The sequence below is a fragment of the Cyanistes caeruleus genome, chromosome 2, assembly GCF_971803275.1.
Source record: "Cyanistes caeruleus chromosome 2, bCyaCae1.hap1.1, whole genome shotgun sequence".
Lineage (NCBI taxonomy): Eukaryota > Metazoa > Chordata > Aves > Passeriformes > Paridae > Cyanistes > Cyanistes caeruleus.
In genome coordinates, this window is record NC_141702.1 from 63,217,689 (window position 1) to 63,232,013 (window position 14,325).

At 36.8% G+C, this 14,325-nt stretch overlaps 1 protein-coding gene across 50 annotated transcripts in view; it reads left to right on the plus strand.

Moving 5' to 3' along the window:
• Window positions 1–14,325, plus strand: part of REPS1 (RALBP1 associated Eps domain containing 1) — a 62,150-nt gene that overhangs the window by 3,932 nt on the left and 43,893 nt on the right. For all 50 annotated transcript variants that reach the window (XM_086877382.1, XM_086877412.1, XM_086877413.1 and 47 more), the window contains exon 2: window positions 12,018–12,141. In XM_086877382.1, the coding sequence (XP_086733508.1) occupies window positions 12,018–12,141 (124 nt within the window). The remainder of the gene's footprint in view (window positions 1–12,017; window positions 12,142–14,325) is intronic.

Here is a 14,325-nt window from a genome sequence, read left to right on the forward strand (position 1 = left end):
TTGGATATTTTAGTTGAGACCTGGCATGGGGTTTGTGCTAGCTTAAACCACTGGAAGATGGAACTGGCTCTGACTTTCCTTTGAACAGACAGTGAGCTGGTCCATGGAGCTTGTTCAGCCAAAAGTTAGAGGGTTTTGTCAAATGTAATTCTCACTCGCCTCAGCTTGTGGCTCAGTTGCATGTGCATTGGTGTGTGTGCAAGCAGTGTGACGCAACATGAGTGATTCTGAGGAGCTGTCATCCACCGTATTTATGCACTTCAGGAGCTTCCCTTTGCTGGAGTTCCAGCCTGGTCCTGTGCTCTGAATGTTAGCTGAGATTCATTATGTGCTGTCCTAGGGTGTATCTTCTAGGTTAGCTTGATACAGAAAAAGCATAGTTGCCTGTTCTGGAGTAGCTGTACAGAGGAGTGTGCTCAGGGAAATTGCCTTGGAAGGCATGTTTCACATCTGACCTGAAACGCTCGTGTATGTATGCTAATAAAGTCAGGTTTTGGTGTCTCTGCAGTGGTGGGGAAATTGCTTGTAAAAGGTACAGTTAGCCAAAATTTATATTGTGAAACTCATAACTTGTGCATGGAATGAATATAGTAGCTGTTCCATTTGTTTGATTTGTAGAATTCTTACTTAGGTGAGTTAATCATAGAATGTTTTCTGAATTTGTACTCTTGATTATGAATCACAGAAACTTCACCAGACAAGAAGCAAGTCACTGGTGCATATGATACTCATCTGAAATGAATGAGTCAAAGCATTTTGATTTAAAATACAACATTACTATAAAACTATAAATATGTAGGCATGTATTGTCTCTAAAATGAATGAACTGTCATCTTCAGTGCTGCCATTGTACAGCAGTGTTACCTGACTTCTAATTTAGTGTTAAAGGTCTTTGACAGAAAAATCGAACAATTATGCCCAGTTACATCAATTACAGCAGCCTTCCATTACTCCAGTAAAAACCCAGTGAAAAGCTGTTTTTGGCTCTTGTTAGCTACTTCAAGCTTTTTATTTATTTTTAAGGAGTCTTTACAGACAAATTAGTTTTGCTTGTTCTTGTTTTATTGATGGAAAAAATTATGCTGTGGTTGTCTACCTCAACTCTCTTTCAGAGTTTGCTGCACTCACATGAGAAGTTGTAAGAAAGAGCGTACCTGTGATGCAGCTGCTTCACTGAGAAGTCCACACTCTGAGATGTTGGCATGTGCTGCCTTCTGTTGTTCTTGGGGTGGTAGTTTTTGGCAGATAGAGGGAACAGAAGATGCAGTGGTGGTTCTCTCAAATGCCAGAACTCATCTGCTGACAGGCAGCACAATTATAAATAGAATTACAATCTATAGGCAGAACATGGCAAAATGAAATTGCACATTCCTGATTTAAAATGTTGGCTTCTTTGTTGGAAAATTAATGTAGAGAGGAAAGGATCTAAGAAAATAACAACTTGTTCACAATTATTGTGTCGTTGCAGTTACTGTTTCAGTGACTTTTTCTACAGAAAAACTACCTGTTTGTCCAATCAGTAGAATCTACTAAATGCCAACTTTGAATGTAAGTTGAACCAGGGCATGCTTTGCTTAGGATTGCCTGTTTGGTAGAGACATGCAGAAGACTCAAACTCGTTTTGGTTAATTTGCTGAATTTACTGTTCTTTGAGAACTGATGGGGTAAGAAATTAGAATTCCTTATACATGGCAAATTTCATGCCTTCCTTTCAGTCATATGAATTTGGACTTTAAGATCTTTAAAAAATATGTGCTGTGTAAAAAGCTTTTTTCTCTAATACTGATAACTAGTCTGTAACAAGCCCAAATGAAAAAAAATACCACTTTATTTAATCCAACTCTTATATTTGGGTGGGGTTTTTTGTTTGTTTTTTTAAAATTATTATTATTTAAAATCTTATATTAAAATGTAACATGGAAAAGATTTTAAAAATAGTTTAGATTTCTTCTCAGGCAGTATTTGCAACAGGTCATTATCTAGGTATTCTTCCGATGTAGATGCCTCAATTATAGCAATTTTCTTTCTAATCTGTAGTATTTTTTCAGCCTGAGCACCATAAAATTTATGAATCTGTAGACTTATGGTTATAATGTTACCTAATTTATATATAATTTTTACATGTTTATATATTTTCATATAAAAGATGTTTGCACTCATATATTATGCTGTATCCCAGTTCTCATTTAGTAAACAAGAGTTGTTAAAAACCTGTTGTAAGTGCCTGGATCTGCAGTTAAAAATATCCGATTTGTGAATCACCTATTTTTTCCTACTAAATGTCACTCTAATGGTGTATTCTTCTTTCAGCTGAGCAGTAGGTTAGCTTTGATTCCCTGTATTGATGAGGTACATAAGAGTGTACTTTCTGTTAGTGCCAGGAATGGCTTTTAATCTGTTGTTTATCCTGTGAATTATGCTTTAAGTTTCTGCAGAATTCTGGTAAAAATGTTTATTTAAGTGATGTTACTTTCACAGAGACTATAATGGGCTGAAAATTAATTTCTTTTTTCAATTAATTGTTGGAGTGGTCTCATATGTCAGCAGCATTTAGGAAGAGAACAGTCACTGTTTTTTGAAACAAAAGACAGGAAGTTAATGGCAAAACTTTAGGACTTTAGATGAAGTCTATTAGACTTCTATATGTTTTCAGTGGATTTATTAGTGTAATTGGTTTTGAGCCTTTGAAATTGGTATTTGTACTGTACAGTCACTTACATAGCAAATAATTCTTTGATAATTCCGTATGCCAACACAGCACTCAGATAATTTCAAGTATCACAGCTCAGCTTAGTTTGAAAACAGTTTATTCTTTTCTTTTTAAACATGCTGTCAGATGACAGCAGGGGTGATTAATATCCTTTCTGCCATAACTGGATAGAATTCTAGAATCGGAAATTTCAGGGCCTTTGGCAAATGCAGCTGTCTTTGAATCAAGTTGGCTGTACAAAATTATGGATTGTAAATTTGATCTTTTACCGGTAAAAGCAATTTCTCTTGTGTTAGTAGTTTTAAGCACTTCACTGACTGTGAAAAATGGCAAACATGCCTTCATCTTAGTCTAATCTTCAGTAAATGTTACTGCAGATACTGTGAAATTACAGGACTTTGCTGGCAGTCTCTACGAATTTTCAATTGTATTTACTAGCTTTCAAAATAATAGTCCTTGCAGACAAGTTTCCTACCTATGCGGTCATAAATATTTACTGGTTTAGGTTAGTCCTTGTTGTAGAATTCCTAGGTGTCAGTTTGGAGTTCTGCTGTTCATTTAAATGAGTTTGAAGTCAGAAGTGAGTGTGAGAGAAATATGTTTACAATCAGATTTTTCCCAGTGGAGTTCCAATAATGATTAATGTAAGAATATATTTCCCTCTTATTCTCTTTCCTTTAGCATTTTTGTTCAGCATAAGGTTATTCTCAAACCAGCAATGTCATTCTTTCTAAATTAATGTACCAAGTTGGTGATCATGACTTCCTTGTTTTTCCACCCAGGGTTAAGAAGAGTTAAATTATCCCTACACTTGTTATACAAAAAATACAACATAACTTAGGCATGTCTGACTGTGTATAGGAACTGTGTTTTGAGAGGTTAAAAGACTTGGAAAAGATGACAGTCTGACCTGAATTTCTGGAATGATTGACTTCTGATGTCGAAAATGCTTCTGAAGTATGGTAACAGAGCAATGAGTAGGCTCAGTTTTGAATACATCTTTCAACTTCCATAATCCCAGAAAAGCATGACCAGGAATGAATTGTGTAAAATTTAGCATTAGGTACTGACGTACTCCTACTGCCGACTAGTAGTTGGGAATTTTGTGGAGAAGTCATTGTTATTACTACAATAGTGTGAATGATTTGTTTTTTCTGATTTGAATAATCTAAAATAATTTAAGACCTAATGTTAACAATGGAGTCTCAAGTGTAGCTCTGTAAATGTGCAGTATTTAGAACTTTAACCAAGGTTTGTTTAAACTTTGATAGACACATCGTTAAGGATTCTTGGCCTCAGTGGGAGAAGGAGAGCAGTGCAAAGCTAAGTAACTAATTAACAGTGCTCAGATTGATGCCCAGAGGAAAAAAGACTGGGATGGAAAGGAGTGTAAAGTAATGGACACAGTAGCTTCAGCTAAACTTACATGGATGTGCTCAGGAATAACAGGAACAGACCAGGACAATCCTATTTGTCCAGGCCACAGCATGACCACTAAAACTGGGATCAGAGAGTGCCTTAATCTTTGTTTTACATTAGCAAAAAACCCAGAAGCATGTGCTCATTCTTTAGGATTTTTCTCTGTTAGTATTGTTCTGGCATAATAATGGAAGGTGATGTGTGGGGAAAATGTTAAAACTGAAAAAGAAAGAAAATAATTGTTAGCAAAGAGTATCAATCATTGGAATGCTTGAATTACAGAGAAGGTCTGAAAAGAATGAAAATGTCGGTAAAAATGCTTCTCTCTTCAGCTTTTAGTATTAAAAAATACTAAAAATATACTCAATGCTGCATGGTAGGAGTATCCACAGAATATCTGTGAAGTATCTCTTCAGTGCCTGCTGAAGCTAGATGCCTTCTTGATAATTATATGCAAGTAATTCCATTAATTTGTTTATGCTAAGGGAGATAAATTCCATTTTGAAGATCAGTAGAGCTTCAGAAGCTATTTACTCACATAAACTTCAACCATAAGAACAAGCAAACAACATACAAAGTTAGGGCAAACTTGGTTAGTCTTCATAAGTATTCAGTTGGACTTTTAATTATTGCAAGGAAAAGACCAAGTGCCTCAAAAGATTACAGACGAAGAATGTCATTCCATGTGTGCCAGATGGGGCCTGTTTGCCATTTCTGCTTCAGGCTTTGCTTGTCAAAAACATAAACTGCAAACCTTAAAACAAGTTCTAGCTATCTGATGTTGACGAGTGAGAGATGTATGCTACAAAATTCATTGTGGTTTGTTCATAAAAACTTGTACTACTTCTATTGTAAGTAAAGCCTGTGAGTAGATAACTTCTGAAGCTCTGCTGAGGTGTTTGTTGGTTGAACAGTAGACAGATTCAGTTTAATAAAAGGGAAAATAATTAACACAGTAACTTCTTGTTGGCTTGCTGAGTGGTGTAATCACATTGTGTGACCAGACAGATAAGCAGCAGTTACTGCTCAGGGATGGAGAGCTGCAGCTGAGAGCAGAGGAGGGAGGAGCTATTTAGCTTAAGCTAAATATGTAAAATTACATAGTAAGAGAACACGGGTATGTGGAATATTTCACTTTAAAAGAGCCTCTCTTTATGCATCAAAAATGAGAAGTGGTTCTTGTAGTTCCCCAGGCTGTCTCTTGCTGTTTGAGATTTTTTTTTTAATTTCCAGTTCTTCTGGCTGCTTTATTACCATTTCTGCTTGTAAAGTGTCTTTCTCATGAACACATACTATGGCAAAAAAACAGCAGTAGATAAAGTCTTAATACAAGCAAAGAGCAACTCTGCCTTGAGATCTTCCAGGTGTGACTTTTTACTTGGGAGGATGGTAGTTGCTTTCTAAGTGAGGCTTCATCTGGCTATCTGTATTTTCCTTTGTTGGTACTACTGAACTATCAGAAGGGTGTAAAATTCATTATTCTGCCCTGTTTTTGAGGGCATATGACAGTATTTTATTTGATTTGTAGTCAAGTAGGGCAATCTGTTACTCTAGATATTTGGAGAAGTGGTCTCCCTAAGTCATGGTCTTGTAGTTGCATGTAGGGTGCATTTGCCTCATCTTTGTGGATTGATGGGTGGTGGTTGCCATCATCATACCAAATCAGAAGGGAATTGCTGACCTCTGGAGAGCCACGGAGCTCTGCATGAGAGGCTCTGCAAGTCAGATTCATGTGTAGAGTTTTTGTAAAAGCTGTTAGTAAGACCACAAACTTTACAAATGGAAAAATCAAAGAAGCTACTCTACTGCATTAGGAAGTGTTTTTAATATAGGAGTCTAATGCACTGTGAATCTGCATGCTACTAGGAACTGTTGCTAACTGCTTTTGGAATGGGTCAAGTTCTGGAATTACCTAAAGTATAACTGATTCAAAAAGCACCACCAGTAATAAAAGTTCTATGAGGTTTTTGTGTGTGTGTTCAGTATATTCACTTGTGAAGAATTTATTATCTGTCATAAATCAGAGTTTTAAATTTCCAGTGCTTTTCACTACTTTTCTATTACAAAGTGAAAGCATGACTCCAATTCTGGCTACCCATACTCAGGGAGTGAGCATGCTTGTAAAACAGATCCCAGAGTACAGGGGCAGAATAATTCCTCTGAGCTTTAAAATACTGGGTCATTTTTTGAACAGCTAATTAGTTCTGATGTGATTAATTCTGAAATTTCATTTAACTGAAACAGATGTATGTTTTACCCTGAAATGACCTGTGGAATGGGAAATCTTAGTTCTAAGTATCTATAGAGAATTAATTGTCCAAGCTGATGAGTAGCTTTTTCTTCCCGATAGCATTTTAGCAGGGTACTTCCACTGTGGATCTGTGCAGTGTGAAAATCAAGGGCAGAGAAGTATTAGGAGAAGTTCAGACAATGAGACTAAATAGTTCACTCCCAGAGAGCATGTGTTGTCTTGGAAGTCCCTTCAGCACTATTGGTTTTATTTCAAAGCGTGTGTTCTGAGGCCAGGTTTGTGGAATTGACTGAGATACATCTTCGTGGGGCAATCAGTAAAACGTTACTATTTCTTATGCAACAGAGAACAGAAATGTCCTAAATATATGTCTGTTCCTTGGAATTCTTAGTATCAACTGATTAACTGTATTTACTACAATGCCTAAATACCTAATAAGATAAATGTATGTATTAGAGGTAATTTTATACTTGCTGTTCAGCAGCACATGAACATTTTTTGCTTCACACTGACTGAATACTAAATATAGCAGTATTCATTATCCTTCATAGATGAATTTTGCAAATGATCTTTGGATAGGTGTAAGACTGTTTAAATGTTTGCAATGTGCTGAAACGTAGAATTTGGAGCAATACTTGGACTATTTCTTTTAGTGGCATTCTTTTTTTATCTGTCTACAATTGGTTTTTTTTATTTGTGTCCCACCTTGTGCCAAGCTTTGTGGAGCTGTTGGAAGAACTGGGTCAGAGACTTGACTTGGTTAAAAATAACTCATCAAAAGAAGGATCTTTGTCAGTTCTCTGTCTTGCTCCTGTTGCACAGCGCAACAACTGTTGCATCTGTGAAGCTACCTGTCAAGGGTGATTTTTGAAGAGAAGTTAAAATTCTACTAATAATAGCAGACTAATCAGTATTGCTTTGTCCAGTTGACAATAGGTGAGAGACTATAGTTGGAAAACTGTGCCAGGCTGTGGTCAGCAATTAGTGGGGTAGATTGAGATAAATGAAGTCACAGGAATTGATCTAACAGCAGCTGCAGAATAATGTGATTAGAAGATAACAAACTGGTAGGAAAGAAATGTATTCAAGCTAGGAAGAAACGAGTGAAGGAGATTTTCATAGTTCTTAGGTGTACAGGGGGATGGTGGGGGGTTTTCTGCTGCAATAGCAATGATTAGGAAACATTTTTTCAACTTGCATTACACACACCTGAATTACATTAGAGATGTGTCTAATTTTGGCTGTAGCTGTGGTGAGTGGAATGCATGACTTCAGGAGAGTGTCGTTGCAAGACTGTGTTCTAGAACTCAATTTGAGGTTGCATTCCAGTAAGTTTTTAAATTGGAAAATGTTCTGTCATATGTTTTCAGTTTGCAGAGAACTTCAGACTTCTCATCAATGAACTACTGTGTACGAGATACAGAAATAATATTGTTAATATGATACATTTCAAAATTTTAAACTGTGAATTAAAATCAATCCACAGTTACATTTTTATTAACAAAACTGAAGCAAGTTATTATATTGAAAATTTTATCTTTTTATATCTTAAGTAAACTAATTTTTAATGTAATGCCTGTTTTTCATTTGAAGGTTATTGTTAATATGTACAGTGAAACTTAAAATAATTTTTTTTCTAAATTTTCTAAATATTGAAGCACAAGTATATTCATATGCTTTGGTTTAACTCAAGTTTGTGTCAAATATATCTTGTTAAATGAATGTGAAAACTTGTTTTGTATTTCTGGTGCATGGTTTACATGGTATTGTTTGTGATCTTTGTTGAATTCAAACATAAGAGAAAACTTTGTTACTGTAAAGGTGATCACTCAAGTAGGTTGTCTAGAGTGGGTTGTAGAGTTTCGCTACTTGGATATATATAGTCGAAATCCCAACTGGACACAGTCCAAAGCAACCTGCTGAGCCTGCTTTGAGCAGGGTGAGGTGGAGCAAATGATCTCCAGAAGGCCTTTCCAAGTTCAACTATTCTGTGATTCTGTGTAGGGTTTCTTTGTGTTGAACAATTTTCATGTTTATATTCTTGGTGTAAGACTTCTTTTTTAATCAACAATGTCCTAGTTTGGATGAAATGATACAAAAGATCCTTCTCTAAGTATGTTCACTCCCCCCTCCATTAGCACACAGCATGTATGTTGTAACTTCCAGCCTGCTGAAGTTGTCTTCAGGTCTTGCCTCTTGCCACCCTCTGGTATGGAACAGTAAGTACTTAGGTAACTCTTCAAGCAGATGAAATATTTTTATCTTTACTATGTAGGTGGCATGTATGTTGCTTCATTTATTGTTTTAGCCTTGAAGTCATCCCTGTTTAAATACTGCTGTACTTTTGCATGAATAATATTTACAGATAATGGGCTTCATTTGCCTTGTAGAAGAACCTGGGGGCAGGGAGACTGATATTCTGGAAGACTCTCCCAGGGAGATTTCCTGAGTTCTGGGAAGTGTGTTTCACTGCATTTGGTAAAGAAATGATTTGTTCCACTTGATCTGGAATTTGTGAAGGTTCACAAACCTCTCCAAGTTCAAGAGCCTCTTATTTGAAACCTCTAAGGGTTGTAGAAGGTATGTGCTTGAAACAGTACCCTTCAACAACATAGTGCTTCCCAGCCATGTCTGGTTTCTGCCAGCTCCTGGTATTTCTGATGCTGCTGTTACATCTTTGCAGTATGATGACTGAACATGCAATTTAATAATTCACAGCTACTGCACCGAGGTGTGGTTTTGTGGGTTTTTTGTTTGTTTGGGTTGGGGTTTTGTTGTTGTTGTTGTTGTTGGGGTTTTTTTTTGCATCAACAGCTTTCAACAATTCTGGAGCTTCACAGAGTTGTTTGCCATACTCTAGTAAATTGCAGTAGTGTTACCTCAGGTTCTTCATATCTAAGGAGATTAAAACAATTGTGAAGCATTTTATCTTGAAGATGGCTCTGCATTCCTTGAAGAGTTTAGGGAAATTCCTTATCCTCTCTCTTCTTAAGGAGATGAAAGCCCTAAACTAAATCTCAGAGAAGCAATCCTTTGATTATTTTTTTTTATTATTATTCCCCTATTCAGTATAGCTTATTGCCTGTTTCATGCTTAAATCTTGCTTCAGGGAATTTCCAGGTATACTGTTTTGAATATGTTCGGTCATGATGTCACTCAGCAGAGAAGTTTTGACTAGATGTTTTCATCTAATGATTTTTACTCAACCTTCAGTCATGTTTCTTATGAGGTTATATTCTGTATTTGAAAAGAGGACTTCTTTAGCTAGCTAGGAGTGGATTTGACACCCCTTGTTCAGCAGCAGAAGAACATTCTTTTTGGGGGAGGATAGGTGGGGAGGATTGGGTGGGGGTTTTGTTTTTGGTTTTCTTTGGGTTTTGTTGGTTGGGTTTGGTTTTTTTTGTTTGTTTCTGGTTTTGTTTTTGTATACTTATATTTTTGCTTTTCTTAATACTTGCATCTGGTGTATTTATATATATTTCCCTTGAATCCATGCTTGACTTTCCTGTCTCATACTTACCTGTCACAGTAGCTTAGTTATTAATTCAGTTTTTAAGGGAAGTTTTTTTTCTATCTGGCAGTACTGCCAAGCTCCAACAAAAGGTAATTTGTAGTTCAGCACTGGCTTTGAAATTGCACAAAGCCTTTACTGCCTAATGATTCCATAAGCTCAAAATGCCTCTATCATTGCTTCTTTTCATAAGACTCATGAGAGTCTGGTTAACTGATCTGTTGGTGCTAGGCCACTGAATCCACAAGCTTTTTCTATTTTGCTTGTAGTCAAGTATTTGGATGTTCCATCAATCTTCCAGCATACAGTACTTTAAAAATAATTACTTTTGCTGTCACACTGGTTTTGATTCCCAGCTGTCTCTAGAATCTCCACTGCTTTAGCTCTGCTAGTTATTTAAACTCGGTGTATTTATTTTTGTCATTAGTTTGAGGTTGAGTAAAGGTTTAGGTGTTGATGCCTCAGTTTTTATTTGAATTGTCATCTGTCAATTTACACTATCATTTCTTTCCTGGTGGCACTTTTTGTAGTCCAACTGACCTGTTGAAATTAGTGTGTTGCATTCAACTAGACTGAATTAGTTTTTTATTCAATGGATTTTGGAAAATGCCCTGTGATCCCCTGACTTCTCTCCAGACATCATGCTGCAGAAATACTACAGTGGGAAAACAGAAATAACCGAGGAGCTGCGGGACAACTGTGTGAAGTGTGATGCAGGCACAGACAACTGATCTAATGCAGTAGTTTTTGTCCAGCAGGATCTGAGCTGCATGTACAGCCCTAAACCTGCTGATCCTCTTGTGATTTATTTGTAACTGTTTGTCAACTTCCCGCAGCTTCCCATAATAGGTTTTACAGCAACTTATTTTCATGAGGTTCCAGAATCCTGGTGCATGGCAAAGTGATAACTAAGTAGCTCTTTGTTGAACTGTGTCTGGCTCAGCTGTAGTTGATAAACTCATCTGATTCATTGGATGGAGTTACTGAAGTCTGTTTTCTGATCCAGTGGTGCTGAAGTACACAGGCTAACAGCTTGTGCATCGAGTGGCTCAGTTATTGTTATGTGAAAATATAGTTCACTTCTTCTTTTGGAAGAAGTTTGGAAGGAACTTGACTGCAAGTAGGGCTCCTCTGCACTCTCAATTGTGTTCTATGAAAGCTGTGAAACCTTTCAGGACAACTTTCTCTAAGTCCAGTAATAGTACATCCCAGTAGTTAGGAAAATGAGCAGATGTGAAAAGAGACCAGGTTTGCCAACAAGAGAACATAACTGAGCTCAGGTGGGAGGGGTGAGGACAGAAATTAATGCCCATGGGTGTAAATTAGACTGAGATTCTCTGCACTGATGGTCTCTGCACTGATGGTCACAGGCAAAGTCTCATGGACTTCTGTGCCTGAGATGGAGAGAAATTAGTAGTATTAGAAAATTATATTGGGTCTCTAGAGAAATATTAAATCCATTGGATTAGATGGGATTCTTCTGAGCATGGTGAGAGAGCTAGCTAATGTTGCAAGCCATCTTTCTCTTCAAAAAGTTGTGGAGATCAGGGTTGCATCTCAGTGACTGGAGAAAAATGTTACAGTCATCTTCAGGAATGTAAAGGAAGATTTAATCGGGGAACTGCATGCTGGTCAGCTCCAGTTTGGTCCCTGAGGAATTGTGAAGCCAGTCTGTTTAGATGTCTGTTTAGATGGCATATGAAGGTGAAAACAGTAATTAGGAATACCAAGAATTTTTGCCGACCAGATTTTCTGGAACTGTTGTTGGGGAGACTGAAGCCGTGATGCCATCTACATTGACTATAACAAGTGCTTCACTGTGGTATTTCAGGGGCATCCTTGTGTCTCATTTAGAACATTGCAGACTAGATGAGACTGCTCAGTAGATAAAAAGGCAGACTGGATAATTTGGCTTTGAGATCCTGATTTGGAATGTGTCATGCTTAGTATCTTATCAGTGACCTGGCACAAACTGGAATGCCCTTGAATAAGATTGCAGGTCATCATTGTGGAGCAGGATGCAGTCAGTATGTTTGAAAACACAGCATGCTACTCTGAAATATATGAAATCTGTTTAGCAGTTGTGTTTAAAATTTCTTTCTGTAAGTAACTGTGTTTCATTTCAGATTATGGAGCTCTGTGGTGCAACAAGACTTGGCTATTTCGGAAGAAGTCAATTTTACATTGCTTTGAAACTTGTTGCTGTGGCCCAATCTGGTCTCCCTCTAAGAGTGGAAAGCTTAAATACAGGTAAATCACAGGATCGGGGGAGTGAGGATTGAGTTGCTGGTAGTTGGCTCACATATTCTTACAGAGTAACCTTGTAAATTAGTGTCATGTGTCTTTATACATGTTGCAAATTTAAAAAAGTGGAGAGACAGAAAGAGTGTTACTGTGCAATAAATATCAGTTGAAATTCTTAACTTGTTGAAAAAGTATTGCATTCACTATGGGACGAATGAACAACTTGTACCTACTACGTAGGAGCAGGTTGATTCTATAGATTACTGATGTGAGAAATTGTGTGCCATGTCCTCTGAGTAAAGTACTAAGAGGAGAATGTAAACTGGAAGAAGAAGAATGCAGCATTTGCAGGCTTTTGTAGCTGCTGGGTTTCCAAAGCCTTGATTATGAGAAACAGAAGGTTATCTTTTCTAGCATTACATTTCTTTGCACTTGGTTTGACAGTTTTTTCCCTTCTAAGAACAGATATGAAGATTAGTTTAAGATTTTTTTTCTGAGTGAAAAGCCTTCCCAGAACTCAGGTAAAAGATCTAAAAAGTCTGTTACCAGCCAAATCACCTGTTACCCTACTTTTTAAAGGTCAGCTGTGGTGTGGGTGGTGAAAGAGGTGAAACAGGAGGAAGGCTTATTCCAGGAAGATGGTTTAGAGCCACAGGAAGAGCTTTGATGTGAGGCTCTCCTGTTGCCTTCTGAAGAGATAAGTAGCTCCATGTCCTTGTTGTTCTGTAAGATGAAAAGAGACTTAGGAAGATGAAGTAATGAGTTTTAAGGCACTTTAGCCCTTGCATTATAATACATAACTCACAAGTTAAAAATATCTTTAGAGCACAGTTTTGCCTTAGAGTGACTTTCCTAGTAGATTTCATGTCTGTAGAATACTGGTATGATTTTTATATGCTAGTAAATAAAAGAAGTCTTAGGAGGTTTTTGTATCTAAAGGATATAGATTAAACAGCAGTTAAGGAGATGGTTAAAAACAATATGACTGAAGTGTTTGACAAAGCTATAAAAAAGAAAGGAATCACTGTGTATACATTCACAGTTGTGTTTATTCTAGGCTCATACAAACTGTTTATACTGCTTTCATGGGGTTTTGTAGCTTTTTGGAAAAGTGTATTGTATTAGTCAATGTTTTGCTAGTATTCAAGCTCCTTTCTGTTTATAAGCCACTGTGTGTTTATAAACCATTTCCCTAGTTTTCCTGATGTGTTCCCTAATCTAAAGCTTTAGCAAGTTGAGCAGAATGCCCTAAAATCAGAAGGCTGGAAGAAGAACTTCAACTCATAATACTGATAAAACTGGAACTTGATCAAACAATTACAGAATTTCTCATCAAATGCCTGTTGGAGGAGGGAAAGACATTTTTCTTGCCTGTATGTAGGCATTTTACAGGGATTTTATAAGCTTGGTCTTATTTTAATGCAAGGTGCCTTAATCAGAAAGAGCTTTTCTATTTTTATAAAAAGAAGTCACGATAATTTTGAAGGAAAGAAGTAAATGAAGGTACAGAGTTAACTTTAATTTCACATTGATAATTTCCTTGATTCATGACAATATTAGAAATACTTGTAATGATTTCTGAACTTCTAGGAATAATTTTCTGTAACTGGTTCCAAGCCTACAAAATACACCAAGTACGATAGAGAGAACATTTATTTTTACCCTAACTGTTTTTAGCTATGGTCTGTTGCCTTGGTTGCAGTGGTTCCAGTCCTGTCTATGAATTTCCTGCTTCTAGAATGATTCAAGTGTTGTTATAACAGCTAACTCAACGACTAAAATGCAGGAGGCTGATAAAATGATTCTGAGCTTTGCAAACTTAGTTCTACCCACATTACATCTCCAAGATGTTTTGAAGACGAACTGTTAGAGACTCCCAAACTATGTTCTATATTCTTTCTCTCTTCAGACATTTTAAATTAGTTAAAGCTTATATTTTTAGACATTTACTTCTTAGCTCTCCGTTTTATGCATGTTTCATTGATTTTCTTAATTTTCTTCATTCATTTATTTTATGAATTTCTTTCACCTTCCTACTTGTTCCTTTTGCTTTTTGATGTGTCTTGTCAGTAGACAAGAAATCTGCTTTATCTGAGTTGCTGAGTGGAAACTCAGTCAAATTTTGAATACTAAGTCTGACATAAGTGTGGTCCAGCTGGTTCTGAAGTGCTCTTTGGATTACTCAGATGG